The 16,694-nt window shown below is 41.0% G+C and overlaps 1 protein-coding gene across 2 annotated transcripts in view; it reads right to left on the minus strand.

Annotated features, from left to right (window-relative positions):
- Window positions 1–1,505: 1,505 nt before the first annotated feature.
- Window positions 1,506–16,694, minus strand: part of pld1a (phospholipase D1a) — a 28,290-nt gene continuing 13,101 nt past the window's right edge. Inside the window, exons 14-26 of one of the 2 annotated variants that reach the window (XM_027008570.2) lie at window positions 16,368–16,595; window positions 13,480–13,678; window positions 11,794–11,922; window positions 11,426–11,544; window positions 10,859–10,972; window positions 10,569–10,679; window positions 10,367–10,455; window positions 9,545–9,658; window positions 5,775–5,824; window positions 5,127–5,261; window positions 3,929–4,082; window positions 3,520–3,637; window positions 1,506–3,160 (exon numbers count right to left, since the gene is read on the minus strand). In XM_027008570.2, the coding sequence (XP_026864371.2) occupies window positions 2,936–3,160; window positions 3,520–3,637; window positions 3,929–4,082; window positions 5,127–5,261; window positions 5,775–5,824; window positions 9,545–9,658; window positions 10,367–10,455; window positions 10,569–10,679; window positions 10,859–10,972; window positions 11,426–11,544; window positions 11,794–11,922; window positions 13,480–13,678; window positions 16,368–16,595 (1,785 nt within the window). In that variant the 3' untranslated portion in view covers window positions 1,506–2,935. The remainder of the gene's footprint in view (window positions 3,161–3,519; window positions 3,638–3,928; window positions 4,083–5,126; window positions 5,262–5,774; window positions 5,825–9,544; window positions 9,659–10,366; window positions 10,456–10,568; window positions 10,680–10,858; window positions 10,973–11,425; window positions 11,545–11,793; window positions 11,923–13,479; window positions 13,679–16,367; window positions 16,596–16,694) is intronic. The other variant, XR_004776901.1, reaches the window with a different exon arrangement.

Consider the following 16,694-nt stretch of genomic DNA (forward strand, 5'->3'; position numbering starts at 1 on the left):
CCCTGAAAGTCTGAGATTAGGTGGTGGGAGGACGTGTCAGCTTTATGGGGGCTAAGACTGTCTTCTACAGAAGCAGACATTTAAACTGCGCTAAATCTGCCTTTGCTGTATCAGATACTGATACTAAGTGTGAGGGGTACAAGAAAAAAAATATTAAAGACAATACAGTCAACTTCATATGGCTTTGATCACTGTAGACTTTGTAGATGAGGAGAGATTTTTAAATATTGGAACAAAATCAAATTAACAGATCATTAAATAATAAATAAACACAGTTAATTATTATCATTTATGGTTCATAGTAGTGTAGTTGTCTAGCCTGAAATAAAATAGCCTGAAATAAAACAGAAAACAGTACTGAGCAGTCATAATCCAAAACAGGTACTACACTCAATGGCGCCCCCAAGGGGTGGCTATGGGGGCTGCAGCAATTCAATTACTGGCCATTCCATAGGCCCTTGGTGTTTCCCACCTCGAGAATGTTCTGAGTGAATTGGTGTTAAATGTAGCTAATGTTAGTAACCTATAGCAGATACACCTATTGTTTATTTGTGCATTTGTATGTATGTGCTTGGTTCTGTAAGTCACGTTCCTTTTTGGTTAAATTAGCATTTTAGAAATTTTACCCTTTATAGTGGAGCTTCAGTGGGTGCCATGGGTACTATGCACCCATGATATTTACATTTATGGCAAAATGTGTTTTGTCATTTACTCATAGAATACATCCTAGCCAGTACAGTATGTTGGAGTCCAATATACCAATGAACTAGAATACTGTTGAAATACAGGGATCAATGCTGATGCCTAGTGCAAAATACATAAGTGCAAAATACATAAGCTCTAACTTAGACAATGATGTGCAATAAACAATAAGTACTAGAGTTTGTTAGTCAATAAAGGAGCAGTCAACAAACAATAAGTACTACTTTCATTTTGTCAACATAGGAGCAGGATTAGTAGTCATTTAAATATGCCACAAATAGATGGGTCTTCAGTCTGCAATTGAAGACTGCAAGGGACTCTCCTGTCCAGACAGGAAGCGGAAGTTTGCTCCACCATCTAGGAGCCAGGACAGAATAATCTCGACGCTTGTTTTCCATGAGACTTGAAGCATGGTATTTCAAGTCAAGCCGTACTTGAGGTTCGAAGTACTTGAGGTATGGATCACGCTTTGACCATTGACATCATGTATGGAGGGGCTGGTCCATTTTTGGCTTTGTAGGCAAACATCAAGGTTTTAAATCTGATGCAGGCAGCTACTGGAAGCCAGTGAAGAGAGAGCGCAGCAGTGAAGTGACGTGAAATTTGGAAGATTGAGGACTAGTTGTGCTGTTGCATTCTCGGCAAGTTGTAGAGATCTGATGGCTCTTAGAGGAAGACCAGCAAGTAGCAGGTTGCAGTAGTCTATCTTTGATAATACAAGAGACCCGGGCAGCTTCCTGTGAGAGTAAAGGCCGAATCCATGCAGAAAAGCCTCCAGAAAGCAGTATTTGTAAAACCATTACTTATTGTTTTATGTTTATTAAAGTTATACACCATTTCTAGACATTTCATTTCTACTTTCACTTGTTTTAAGTACAAACGGTTGCAAATGTGCTGCTCCCAAAGATTCCACAGCTAAAACCTGAACTGCTTTGGGCTAAATGGGCCCTTTCCACGGAATCATTTCTGCCCATTTTCAAGAGTAAATCAGAATAGGCGTGATATGTTCAATACGTTAGTCACTTCTCGCTGTCACATTAACATGAAATAAACACGTTAACGACCATATGTCCACATTGTTGTTACTTTATACAAAGCAGTAACTACATGACTGCTCAGATATTTACTGTAGATTTTATGCAATTTTTGTAGCCTGTCCAGGTTTTTTTCGCTTGCATCCATATACTGAAATTGCAAGTTCTGTCCCTGTTAGTAACGTTACAGTAGGCTGTATTGATTGAAGGAATGGCAAATACTTGTAAGCAATATAAAATATTAAGTGTTGGACATAAATTAAACCTGTTTTTTTTCATAAATTTTAAAAATGAATATTTATGGTTATGCAACCCACACCAAGTTAATTGATGATGCACTGAACTTGGAAATTGATAGGCAAATTAATTATTCAGAATGAAACAGAATGCAATTTATTCTACACTATAATATAATGTCTTTACCTTTGTATAAACTTGCGCACTCTGAAATTCCTCTGTGCAGTATGGCCTTTTTTGTGTCACCCCAAGACTTTCACTGGCCCCATCTGGCCCTGCCGCTCAATATTTTTTGTAGGCACAATTGACTGTATGAAGAGAGCCTAACTCCATACAATTACTGTTGCTGGGAAATTCAGCTGGGACATTCAGTCAACTTGTCTTCTGAAGACCGGTAAATGGAATCAGGATTTGATTTTGAAAAGAAAGACAAAGAACAATAAAAAAGATTTAAAAACCTACATTGTATAATGCTGTTTGGTGTTGAGTGTAGTGGTTGTGCTCATTATGTGCAGCCAATTAAATCACAGCTAAACTTCATCACCATGAGTTAGGTGGTGACCACTAAATCTGCTGGCTCTGAACTAGCCCCCTTCATTTTGCCTCTTCTCTTTTTACAGCAATCTTCACAAATAAAGATACTTCCAAAAAAGCAATCTTTGACATGAAAATAATTTTGATCATATCAAGACTTTACAGATAAACAGACCTTACAGATAAACAGAAGAATACTAGTATATTTGCTTATAGAACATTACTTACAACATATAATCTAATCACAGTTTTAAAAACAGAGATGGAAAACTCCTCTAGGGTTACTCACAGAATATTCACCTTCATGCAATTCACTACAATTCAGCCTCCACAGCCTTACGGCCAGGGCACAACTGTCATCTTCCTTTATACTTTACACCTTCTTTTACACTTCAGGCCAATACATTGTCATAATAGTTCCAGCACTTTCAGGTCCAGATCTCAGTGGGAACTATGGCTTCTTTAGTGCCCACAGAAGGCATGAGGTTCTCCTCACTCAGGAAGTCCAGAGGGAACTGCACAAGAAATCCCCTGATCTTCTTGAGGAGCTCCTGGGCTTTAGCAGGCTCCTCCTTAACCAGACCTGCTTTGGTCTGGAAGTTCAGCAGCTCCTGCATGTTCCTTACCAGACTGGTTGGCAGGCAGTGAAAAACCTGCAATGGCACACAAGCAAGCACACATTTTCAACCTTTAAACGACATTATAAAGGCAATACAAATACACTTTCCCTGTTTATTGAGAAAGAAAAGAGTGTGTCTGTGTATATAATTGTTTTTGTGTGGCTGGAAGCTGATTCTACTTAAGATCAGTCTTGTTCCACATTCATCCTCTACAGTGCTGGCACTGATACATTCCAAATGTCAATCCAGCAATTTGAGAAAAAAACAGTTATTATTATTGATGTGATCCATATCAGTAGCAGATAGAGAAGCGTCTTCTCTACTCTACGCTTTTTGGACAGAAGCTGATGGAGATGTGTGTGAGCAAGGCAGAGCAAGAGAGTCACATGCACCTTATCATAGATGGTGGCGTTGCGGCCTGCTGTCGTCATCCAAACCTCTTTATAGAAGCGATCGCTAATAGGATCACTCACGTCTATTGTGGGGTCTGTGAAGGCACCGAGGACTGTTCTAGAATGAAATACGCCATGGGTTCTAGAGGAACAGTAACTCACAAAACGATTCAACTACACAAAATCTCAGGTCTCAGATAAGCACAGTGTCTCAGTTATATGGTGTAGAGAAGCAGTGGTTACTCTTTTGTGTGTACTGTCTTTTGGGTAGAAGATTCAGCCGTTTTTCTTTTGTGTAGAGGAGTCTCAATAGACTGGAATGCCTAGCTAAATAGTTACTGTAATGACTCATTGTCATTTCCAAATAAAGGTTAAGGGCTATGTTGTGAAAGCTCTTCAGGTAACATACTTAAAACATTCCAGCCGGAGCCGCAGGGCAAATTTTCCTGCCTGGTACTCTTGACCATCCATGACAGATGACACTGTCTCTGTGTCTTCCACGATCACAGCCAGCTCGCTGTCCCTCTTCCCTAGCATACTGCGATCATTGATATTAGCTGAACCTGCCAGGAGAAGAAAGGAGAGGAGTTTTTTTTTTTTTTCATATGTGTATATGTTTCTGCATACGTCATTGAGATTCTTGTGAAGTTCCACAGTGCTGAGCCTTAGCTGAATTGTCTGTTACCCCAGGTATGATAACGGGAAAGGTGTGTATGTGTGTGTGTGTGTGTGTATTTGTGTGAGTAGATGACTCAGAAAGAGGGAAGAGGGAGACAATAAGGACTATTGACATAAAAGATGGCATTCAGAAAAGTTAAGAAAGTGGGAGATAAATTGATAATTTTTAATCTTTTGCACTTCAGTTGCATTCATTTGCTAGTGAAGAGATTGGATCTTGAAGCAGCAATTCAATAACAAATGTTTCAGTTCCAGGAGCAGACATTGGTTGAGCAAACTAACTTGATTCGTAAAGGGGATCAGGCAATCCCCCCACCTGGTTCTGAACCTCTCTTCATGTAATGTAATGTTACTGGAGTGGGCAGATTACTTGGCATTTTGAAAGGAAGCATGGTTCTGCTTTTACCATGAGGCCCGTGACAGTGAAAAGTCAGCTCTGTCTGAGCTCTGGGATCATATGCAATAAGTGATTTTTTTTTGTCAAAGTTATCAAGGTCACATTCAAAGGAAAAATCTGATTGAATTTTAATGTTTGGGTGAGTGGTATGATGTTAAAGATGACTTGAGTTTTACTGTTTGGTTGTGTGGTGTTAAATTACATTAAAGCTTTCAGGCAACAGAGGCCTTTAGGCCTCTGAACACCAGTGCAGAGCATTATACACTTTTCTTGTGCATGCTGTAAACCCAGAATACATTCCCTGCACAGCTGTACCACTGTTTCCGCTAATTCTGCGTGAAACTAAAAGCAAACTGACATTACTATGTTCCCCTTTGCCACCAGAGGGTGAATTAGTCATCTGTCACTGAACTGATTAATCATGGATGGAGAAAATAACAAATCAACCAAAGCATAACACTATTAAAGACAATCAACAAGTTTCTTTGACTGAATGCTAATTGTGCATGCTAATCTCATGCTAAACTCTAACCAATGATGACAGTGTTGTCGTCGGCGATGAGCATCTTGCTGTGCACATAGATGAGCTCTGTGACCAGCCGTCCTTCCAGCTCAGCATGGGTCCTCAGGCCTCCGAACGAGATGTAGTTCATCCACTGGTCTTCCACTGCGGTGCGAGGGAGAAAGAAATGAGACACCCCCTTAAAATGCTAATCAATAAAAAACATGTGCCTACATAAAATGACTTTAATGAAAATCATTTAAATTTACCTGAGATGTCTGACTTCAAACATTCCTCACCCTGAAAGCTAAAATGCATGTTTTATGCTCTTTGCCCCTAACTACATGACATTGCTGCCAACAATGACCTCTGACCTGTGACTACACACTGGTCAGCCACCATTTGTCTCAATGACAAATAATGAATGTCTAGTTATCGCACATGGTTTTCTACAAAGTGGGATTGTGTTGATGTCAGCATCTTACCAATATCACCTACTCTAACACAGTCTTCACTAACTCCACATCTTGGTCCAGAACGTGACACCTACAGCAGTAATGTCTGCCTCATACTCAATACATTGAACTGGACTGAACAGCAACCTTTCATACAGCCATCCACTCTAAGAGAGCGAGTGAAGTGAGGGAGGGAAGGAGAGAAAGATAAATTCTTACTTACTCTCTTTCTTTAGTTGAGAGATTATGGAGTACTCTCCTCTGTTCATGGTCCTGGAAAGATCACACACAGATAGCAAAACTCAGAGAATGACAAATAAAATTGGAATATGATACATCTTATCTGGATAGATAAAATGTAGGTAAATGCATATAGCATGCATTACCATAGCAACAAGAGTGAATTATACACTACCCAGTAGGCACCTCCTCTAGAGGCTCTCATCACACTGTGATTGGATCTCATTGAGGTGTAAACACAATTTGTACACTGTGTAGTTTACATTAGGGAGAAAATAGCAGGACATGTACACCAGAAAAATCCAACAAACATGTGGTCTCTGTTATGGCAAAATGGATTGATGATTGTTCCTGGAGCCAGCAAGAGAATGTCTTTAAAAGGGTTTTAGGGCAATCTTAGCAGCAAAAATGCTATAGAAAGTTGCTGTAGAAATAGACCAATTTAAGAAGACATCTGAAAGTGGTCTGAGTTTCCTCCATTCCACCTCAGAGCTCTGACAACTGTGAAAGAGAAAGGCGATCTGATCACCACCAGAAAGCATGTAAACACCAGCATTAAATACAAGGGTGAGATCAGACCATCTATTATCCAGACAAAACACCCAGATAAATGATCCTATTTTGCATGCAAAACACCACCCTTCTAATTTGGCATGGCACCAAAACCTGCAGCATGTTATGGGCTCTAAAACATGATAGCTATAGTGCAGCAGTAGTGGAAGTAAATGGGAAATTGACTAATCAGGCTAAACCGACTGTCTGCGAGCTACAATGAGACATCACCCAGTTTTCACCCTTTTTATTCCTTGTGTCTTCCATAATAGATCTTGTAAAAAAAAAAAAAAAACAATGTTAAACTAGATTATGCTAATACCAACAACCAGTCAAATCTGAAACTAGGTTTACTAAATATATTTGTCATCTAAAGCACACATTGTTAATGAAATCAGTACTGAGCATAATCTGAACATGCTTTGTTTAACTGAAACCTGGATCAGATGAATTTAGATCAATTATATGGCCATGAATGAATCCTCTCCTTCTGGCATTAGCTATGCTCATAACCCCGGTCTTACTGGTTGTGGAGGTGGTATAGCCACCTCTTTTGAATTCCTTTTTATAAGTGGTGATTTCAATATTCACTCAAAAAAAGATTCTTTTAAAATGAGCTTTCAACCAGTTCTTGATTCTGTGGGTGTCACTCAGAATGTGGTGTGGCTTGTGCATAACTTAACATAACCATAGTTTAGATGTAATCTCATCTTTTGGTATTGACATAGACAATTTAGAATTCCTCCCTCAAACTGAAGCAATATCTTACCACTTTCTTATAATTTATGAAGCATTTTTGAACCCTGATCATCTGCTGCCCCATTATCAAATTAATTGACCTACTACATCTGCATCTACTATAGCTACATTTATTGATAATTTACCAGACTTAAAAACATTAATTTACCTCTATATCCAGAAGGACTTTATTGTATAACCAAGTACATTGATAATTCATTCTGTATACATTTAGCAAAGGTTGCACCTCTCAGACAAAAAGAATTAGCAAGAAACCTGCACCTTGGTACCACACCCATACATGTACTATGGCTGCAACATGCAAATGATCTATCTATTAATATTCTATTAAATTTGGCTTTTCAGTAACACCCCAAACTGTTGTAAAAAACTAACAAAAAACAGGTGTTATTATTGACTCTGATCTCTCATTTGACATACACATTTGTAATGGTACCAAAATCGACTTTCCCATTTACATAGTATTGCTAAACTGAGATATATACTTTCCTCATCAGATGCAGAAAAATTACCCCATGCTTTTATTTAATCAATATTGGATTCTCTTAATGCTCTATAAAATTATTAAATAAATTCTAACTTGTACATAATGCAGCAGGCAGAGTCCTTATGAGAGCTAGAAAGTTTCACAACATTAATCCTCTTCTTTCAGCTCTGCACTGGCTCTCAGTTTAATTTCGTACTGACTTTAAAATACCTGTGTTAATGTATAAAGACATAACTGGTCTGGCCCCACAGTATCTGAGTGAACACATTGTATACTATAACCCACCTCACCTACTGTGTTCTCAAAATACAGGGTTTCTCTTAGTTGCTATAATTAGTAACATTATAGCCAGGGGGAAATTCTTCTCCTATAAAGTCTCTCAATTATGGGGACAGCCTTCAGCCTTCCAGCTTTAATCCAGGATTCAGACATATTCAATTTTTAAATCCAAGCTAAAGACATTGGGTAACATCCTGTATATAAAGGTGCAGAGCCTGGGCATATGGATTTTTGGCAATCTGAAATATTGTGACTGTCTTCCAGCCACTTCACGCGATCACATGAATTTACATTGGTGACAAAGCATCTAAGATGATGCCAGAAAATGTCCCAGTGCTGCCAGCAGATGAACTAATGCACCATATCCATCCACCCACTCCATCTACACCAATGAATGCAGAAACAGCTCACCAACCCTAGACCAACTGGAGTAGCTGAAACTCCCACACCTATACTCAAAAGGCTACTTGGACTAAACATAATGTAATAAAGCATCACCTCTTGACACTTGGTCCTCCCAAGGTTTCTTCCCACCCAGGGAATTTTTCCCTGGCCCGGACCCAAACATTTCTAAAGCTGCTTTTTGATCACTTGTGTTGCAAAAAGCACTATATAAACACATTTGACCTGACTTGACTTGACTTGACTAAGTTCCATGCAAAGTTCCATTGCCAAGTTCCATGCAAAGCAAAAATATTGCTGTTACTATGGCAATTTCTCTTTATCTGAAACAAGCTTTTTCTCAAACTGCCTTTGCTCAGCCTTTGTTCTCCTGGAATAACAGCACTTCCAGAAAAGAGGGAAGCAGCGAGGAGCAACAGAGGTGGGCACCCTATCCATTTTTCATTCTACCAGTTCAACTATGGAGTGTAGTAAAGTGCAATTTCTGGGGAGCACAATAAGCATTTCAGGCAAATCCTTGTCTAATTTATTGATTTAGAAAACAACCAAATACCATATGTAACAAATTATAATCTATCTCCATGGTAACAAGTTTCAAAATTTTAACTGCCTATTTCTTCCCATCATTAAAAAAACAAAACAAAACAAAACAAAAAACCCCAGAAAAAAACATGTTATCTCATGGCTGAGATTTTTGTGTGTGCATTATTTGCTGTTTACTTTTTATTACCAAAACATTGCATGTTATGGTAATTCTCTTCGTTATTGGAAATTTCCAAGAGGAGAGAAGATAAGAAGACATTATTTACTGTGGAATAAAACTGATGCCTCACCGACACTGCAGATGCACGAGTCAAGGAGTGGTTCTGTTCTCATCCCAGTGGTTCTGCTCTAATCCCAGTGGAAGCACTCTTTCACACACCGAGAGCATACAGTCTTTCAGGCTCCCAGTGTGGTGGTTTTAGCAGAGATCTGACTGTTAAGCCTTCCCTGCCTTTTTAGTCCTGCCTATGAGGACTCACCACAGGTGGACACCTCCAAGAAGTAGCACATTTTATAATACACACGCACACATACAGGAAAGATGCCCTTCACACAGAACACACACCTACACACCCACATCCACACCCATGCCCACCCCAAACACAATCATTCAATTTGAAACATGAAGATCAGTTCGAGGCAGATCTCAGTATTTGGGAGCAAATCGGTTACACCTGACTGCTGCTCCAATGGCAGAAAGGCCACAGCAGTGTTTACAGCTGTGTTCACACCTGTAGTTGAAATGCATGACAGCCTGCAGGGCGCTGCCTCCTCCAGTGGAGATGTCTCCTTCAAAGCCTGGCAGCAGAGGGATCACCACATATACTCGGAACTTCTTGTTCTCTCTGGAGTCAGGCACACAAACACAGATTACCATGAGTCTCATTGAGGGCATAGCCTAGTCTGTCTACTGCATCTGCTTATGCACCTGGGATCACAGCCAAAGACCTCAATACCAGTTCAATTCCTCTTTAACCTGTAATTAAAATAGAAAAATAATACGGAAAGCAAAGTTGGTCTTTATAGCCTGCTCAGCTTTCATCTAGCCACGTTTGATGACATTTCATACTGCATAAAAACATACTCTCTCCAAGGACTGACTGGGAGTGTGTGGCTCTAGAATAATCAGAATGATCCAGGAATGTAAGAACTACTGTGGATTATTGTTACATCAAGAGTAGAATTATCAATAATATGACATTCTGACAATACCACACTAAAATACTTCTTAAATTACTTTTAAAAGCCAATCTATATGTGTGAGGGAGTGACATGCTGGACTGCACAGCTGAGCCAGCCCCCCATTCACAGACAGAGAACTGAACATTTGCCTAAGATGGTAATAGGACCAAACTTGCTCCCACTATCAAAAGTTTTGTTGTTGTTGCGGTTTGTGTTCATGCGTGTGTGTGTGTGTGTGTGTGTGTATGTGTACATCACATTGTATATCAGATTGGGTGTAGTTGCTTGTGTATGTATAGTATGGAGTATTGTATGTGTATGTATGGAGTATGTATAGAGTGACGGTAAGAGTACAGTCCTAAAGATCTTACTTGTGAGCTCTGATGATCCTCTCAATAATCGCATCGCCAATCTTGTTGTAAACCTGCTTGTTGTCAGCACAGCTAATGAAAAACTGGTTCTGCAAAAAAGACAAAATAATCAAATATGTGTAGCAGACTTTCTTGCATTTTATTGTATCTTGTGTCTACATGGAATCTAGGAAGGGCACTCTTCTTAAGAGACAGCAGCTACCTCGATGTAGATGAAGTGCTTGCTCTTGGCAATGACCTGGATGTAGGCATTGTGGATGGATTCCTCATGGTACTTTATACCTGCTGACCAATCTGCTGCCGAACGCAACACCTGCACAGATACACAACGACCAGGATTACAACCACTGTGTGCCCTGTACAACTACTCCATTAAAAAAAAAAAGAGCAAATAATAAACACACATGTATAGGGAGTGGGGGAGGGTAATGGTGCAAGATAAAGAGGAGCTGTGTGTGTGTGTGTGTGTGTGTGTGTGTGTGTGTGTCTAACCTGTACTTTTGTCTGCACACAGTCTGGCACTTGGTAAGTCAGTTCATTGGCTGTGCTGTGAGATTTGGGCAGTAAAAATGGGTAAGAGAGAGATCTGTACTTTGGCTTCTTGATCTAAGAGACAGAGACAAATGTAAAGAGAGAAAGAAAGATGAGAATAAAAAAAGATGAGGAAAAATTAGATAAATACCAGAACCAGAAGTTTAGAAGAAATACAGCACATGATAATCTGAAGTCAAATACAAATGTGAATTCTTTGGAAAACCCTCCAAACATGACTAAGCACATTGTCAGGGTTATCCTGGTTTGAGAAAACAAGCATCTAAAGGTTAACATTCTTATGACTAAATCATACAGGAAACAAAGTTTTGACTTAGGAGTTCTGTGGGTAATAAAGCAGTTTATGGCATGTTTGTGTGTATGTATGCGTGTGATATTTTTATGTCTGTGTAGTGTGTGTGTGTGTGTGTGTGTGTTCATTTATGTGTGTGGGTGTAATACTGTGCAGAAGGTAAAAGGAGTTATTTTGGCTGGCCTGTGTGGCAGACAGGTTAGTTAGTAGCTGACCTTATTAAAGTTCCAGCGCTGAATAAAGTGCCTGGCCACATCTCTGGCTGCCCTCCCATGAACCACAGAGGCGATGTCATGCCAGGGCATTCTGGGAGTTGTGTACCTGTCAATGAAGTCTGCAAGACACACCATGATATATCAATCAGCTGAACACTAAACTGTTCAAACACTGAGAGAGCAATCACTGGAAGTTTATCTACTGTATAAGTGGGTCTACTACTAAAGCTCAAACTTTCTCTGTCAAAAGTATGACACTGACCGCAGTTGTATATGATTATAGATTAAAACAAATTCAAACTGAAAGTAAAATAACTCATCAGCATTTCATCAAAAGTGTATTTTTTCCAGTTGAAGGAGTATCTCACCATCAAAAGGTTTCTCCAGCTGAACCCAGTCTTTGTAGACAAAGTTGCAGTAGTCTTTGCCATGCCAGAAACGTGTGTTGCCTAAAAGTTCACCCATGCCTGTCTCCAGGCTGTGGTTGGAGCCATACCCTGTGGGCCCACACCAAAACCATTACACATGTGAACCATGAGAGCAGTGTTACACACCTGAACCATTAGAGAAATGTTACACACTTGACACACCAGAATCATTAAAACACATTTACACAACCAATACCATCAATTACAATGCTGCTCCTGTTATCCAGTGCAAGAAAGTGCTTTGATTGCTGTAACACGCCAGATTCAAATCAGATGCTTGGTAAATAGCAGAAGAGGGGAGTCAGTTGTGGAAATGCAGGAAAACCAGTGCCCTCCTCAGCAATGTGGAGGGCCTGGGGTGCAGAAGCACATTGTCACATGTTTCCTACGCAGGCAAAATCACTGACAGCACAGCAGATACAACGTCAAGCCAATACATAGTGCACTGTTAACAGAGGAAAGACCCAGTACAAGGAGGAGCCAAGAACAGCACTCCACTCCATCTCCACAAATAGACACACTGCATAAATTTCCATATGGCCATTCATACACTCAGCATATTTCACATTAAGCAGTCCTTGATTACAGCAGCACATTAGTGTGATTGACTGCTATGGTGGTCTTCATCCATCCTGACTTCATCCATTATCTGGTTTTTCGGAAGTTTATCAGCTGTAGCCTGCCACCAAGTCAAGGATGGTAAGGTCCAGGAAAGGGACACGTGGAGAATATCGCTGTAGATCATCCCACCATACCCAATTTTCACATATTCCAAAAAATCCATCTCAAAATCCATCTCAAAACCAAATTACACAACAAGCAGCTTTTTGTCATGTTTGTACCACCCCCCTAACCGACTCTCCCTCAATCTCTAAGAGTCATTCTTACATACATTTTATAATAAATGTGGGAGATTTATGACCCTTGAACTTGTGGGTTTTGCACACCTTGCACATTTCGCACACTTCAATTCCAGCAGTAGCTTGCTTTCCTGCTGCCATAGGAACTGAAGGTCAGACTAATGCGAGCATTTTTGAGCTGTCTGGAGTTTAGGTCTGTTTCAAACTCAGATAATCCTCTCTGTTTGATAGATGGCAGAGTCACGCAGAGTAAACCCTGTTCCTTTGAGACAGCTCAACGAGGTCAGCATCATTATGGCCAGGAGAGGAAGACAAAGTGAAAGGTTTGAAGTGGGGGTATCTCAAGCCAGACAGGGGAAAGATATGACCACAGCGCAAGGGAGAGAGCAAGAGGCGAAAGACACAGTTGGATTAAGCCCTGAAGGGTTGCTTTTTCTGATTTGTTTGTTGTGCTCAGGTAATAAACAGCACCTTCTTAGCAGGCCAAACACATATGAAACAGATTTCCAAGGGGAGTCTGAACATCTCTTCAGATAAGCCGAGAAAGCTGTTTCTGAGTAGCAATCTTTCATGCACAATTTTCAAACTCTTTGCAATTACCAGTTAGCACCACATCACTAGTAAAGCTAGTAATGAGCACACACTGAGTGTGTAAAACACCTGCAGCGGTCCGTATCTGAGCCAATGATCTTGGGGCCTGTCAGCACATCTTTGCTGAGTGGTGCTGCTGTAGTGATCCCAGGTGGAGTGTGAGGCGGGCACTTACTCTCTGAACCATCCACACTGCTGACGCTGTCCACACGGTGGAGCCCGTGTTTGTGCAGGTGTCTACGCAGGCTGAAACGGGCTTTGCGTGCATGACCCACGCCCTTCAATTTCAGCACTTCTACCGTGTTGACAGCCGCGGCGCTGGAACTGTTCCTGGAAGAGACTCCCTTAGTGGGCAGGGTGGCTGGGCTGTTGGTCTGCAGAGGAGAAGGCACACAGCATCAAAACCACACAAAACATTTTCACATGTTAATGCAGCAGTGACAGCTGCACTAATTGACAGAGTACATGTTTGTAGAGGAAAATAAAAACATGGCTAACCATAAATGAAAGCATTATCTCAATTATCTAGCATTTTTAAAAGTTATTTTTAGTGTTTTCCTTAATTTTGAACTTGAGTTCTTACAATGCTATAATGCTTTTTTGCTTTGGTCTTGTTTGCATTTAGCAATCTCTGCAGCTGCACATTATTGTTTTGTGCTAATTTGCTCACCTTTTGTCGCATTTTCAAGTAAACGTTCATCACATACATTTGGGTAGATGAAATCTACATTGAGTAGATGACAAAGCACAAAGCAGTAAGCAGTACTTTGCTCACAATGCAGTAAGTCAATCTGGATATGTGCTTTTGCTAAATGCCAAAAATGTAAACATATATGTAAATGACATGCATGTTAGTCTGCTAGCCCTGACACAAACCAACCCGTGACCCACTGAGCCAGTGATGGAACCATCAGTGATGGTTTATGAAATACTGAACCACCTGCAGTAAGCACTTGTTAGATTGCCTCAAAGAATTTGTGTTTGTAACACACAGAGCCTGCACTGGCTGACCCTTTTTCCTGTCCTCTCAGCATGTGAAACAGCAGCAACTCCATGCACAAAAGTGGGAGACTGGAGAAGAGGACAAGGAAATGGAGAATTCCAAGTAGGCCCACACAGCAGTAAGCTGGGGGGAGATGGACCTTCAGAACCCATATAATAAAGAACTTATGGAAGTTCTGATGAGAGCAGTGGAAAGCCTGGGCTTGCCATGGCCTCCACTCTCTGCATGGCCTTCAATCCATGCTGGCACTAATCAAGTGTGCAAGACAGGCCTTCAATGGTGTCAGGTATCGGCAGCCCTCACCTGCACAAGCCAGAGATCTGGGTAGAAGCTGACATTGCCCCCACCATCACCGTAAACACCATTAAACCCCCCACAGGCTACACACTCAAGTAGGGGGTGTACGTGTGTGTGTAATGTTGTAGGAGACTTTTACTGAACATCAGATATGTACACTGAGAAGGAAACCTGTGCTTCTGAGCACTTTGCCAGCATTCCTACCTTATTACAAATATTACTTCCATCCTATGGTGGGTGCCCAGACACCCACCACATCTTCTGTCCACTGATCCCCAGGAGCTGCAGAGGTTGTTTAGAGCAAAGTGAGCCCAATGCTACTCAGGAGCCTGGAACATTGCCAGGGCATGCAAGAGGACTGTCTCTGTCTCAGGGAATGGGATTTGGACTGTCCCGTCTCTGGGGATGGGATGGGCACTGTCTCTGTGCCACAGCAGCCTCTGCCAGTAGTTCAGTGTGTCACAGATAAATAAGACCATGTTCATCTATCAGCAGCATCATTTTGAATCTTGAGACAATTCACACCACGTCCAAAGGGAAAATGTACATAAGTGGACAGTTTGGAAATGCTTGTCTGCTTTCTAGGATGATTCTATTCTGACCAGGACATAAACTGTCCACCATGGATTATGGCACATGGCTGTTCCAGCACGGTGACCTGGAAAAGTCAGAGTATTTTTTAACGGGCACCTTACTGGGCTCTGTAGTATTCCAGATTGTAATAAACACCAAGACTTTTCTTATGGGTTGGGTTGCAGTATTTGAGGGCTGCATAGCAAGCAGCAGGTGCAGAGAGGTTGAAGAATAAAAGGACCTGAGCTTGAGGCTGTTCATCTCTCTGATGCATCTGCCACTGGATAACAGTGCAGCATGCTCTGGGCCCGGATTCTCTGTGGTGTTAAGATATCCTTAAATGAGAGGGAGACTGTTTAGTACAGTACTTGCTCTAACATTAGATTATGATCTTTGTGTTACAATGCTTTTGGGAAACCTGGCCCTAATTTTTATGGACAACATAGCCACCGTAACCAAAATTAATAGCTGAGCTGGTGTCCCCTTAGCAGCCATGCAACAAGTGCCAATATACATAGATATTTATGTTCATTGAGTGCTGTGTATGTCCCAGGCCAGCTGGGTCAAGGGTCCTATAAAACCCATCCACAGCCCATAGAGGATACTTGGATCCAGTTCGGGTGTACACATATCAATCTGTTCACCCTGCAGCTTGCAACACCAAGTGTGCCATAAGTTATTTTATATTTTTTCTAAGGCCTTTTTGAATTGGGTTCTCTGCACACTTTAAAAGTACATTTAGCTGCAATTTTCACCTGCCACTGTAAAATATTTCTCATAGAAAATCACCCCTTAGCTTGCCAGTTTTGAAAAAGGTGCCTGTCAAAAGGTGCCTGACGTATTCATGTAACCAATGTTTCATTCAAAGATTAAATAGATTAAATAGATTAGAAGATCAAGATCAAAGATTAGATAGATTGTTACACACTACTCCACATCCCAGTCCAGTATACCTCCTCTTTCAGATTATTCCAACTAGTTATAAATGTTCAGTGATTGATTTTGCATCTTCCCCTTTCAGAGGAGGAGAAAGAGGAGATCTTGGATAAATTATGCCTTGTCTGTGCTTAAATGAAAGAACCTGGTGCAGATCATGACTAAATGCAAACAGTGTCCATTGGCTATAAGTTTAGCATATGCCTCCACAGTGATATAAGCAATATCACAAAGAAATAACAATAGAGAGCTACCTCAACCCTGTGAGTCTCTATGAAGCTCCTGTCAGTAGCAACCTGCTCCTGAGTGGCAGAGCGTGTCACACTCCCCACATCCGTCAGCCGGTGTTCACGGTCATCCCAGCGCCCGTACGCCAGGTCAATCCCTCCAACGAAGGCCACTGATTGGTCGATGACCACAATCTTCTCGTGATGAGCCCAAAGGTACACGGAGGAGGAGACATGGTCAGGATGCCTCATTACCTTCAGAGGAAACAAGCAGAGGTAACTGCACCTGTGTATGTGTGCAAGCATATGTGCACACGTGCCTAAACACACACACACACACACACACACACACAC

The sequence above is a fragment of the Electrophorus electricus genome, chromosome 15 (assembly GCF_013358815.1).
Source record: "Electrophorus electricus isolate fEleEle1 chromosome 15, fEleEle1.pri, whole genome shotgun sequence".
In the NCBI taxonomy this organism is placed as follows: domain Eukaryota; kingdom Metazoa; phylum Chordata; class Actinopteri; order Gymnotiformes; family Gymnotidae; genus Electrophorus; species Electrophorus electricus.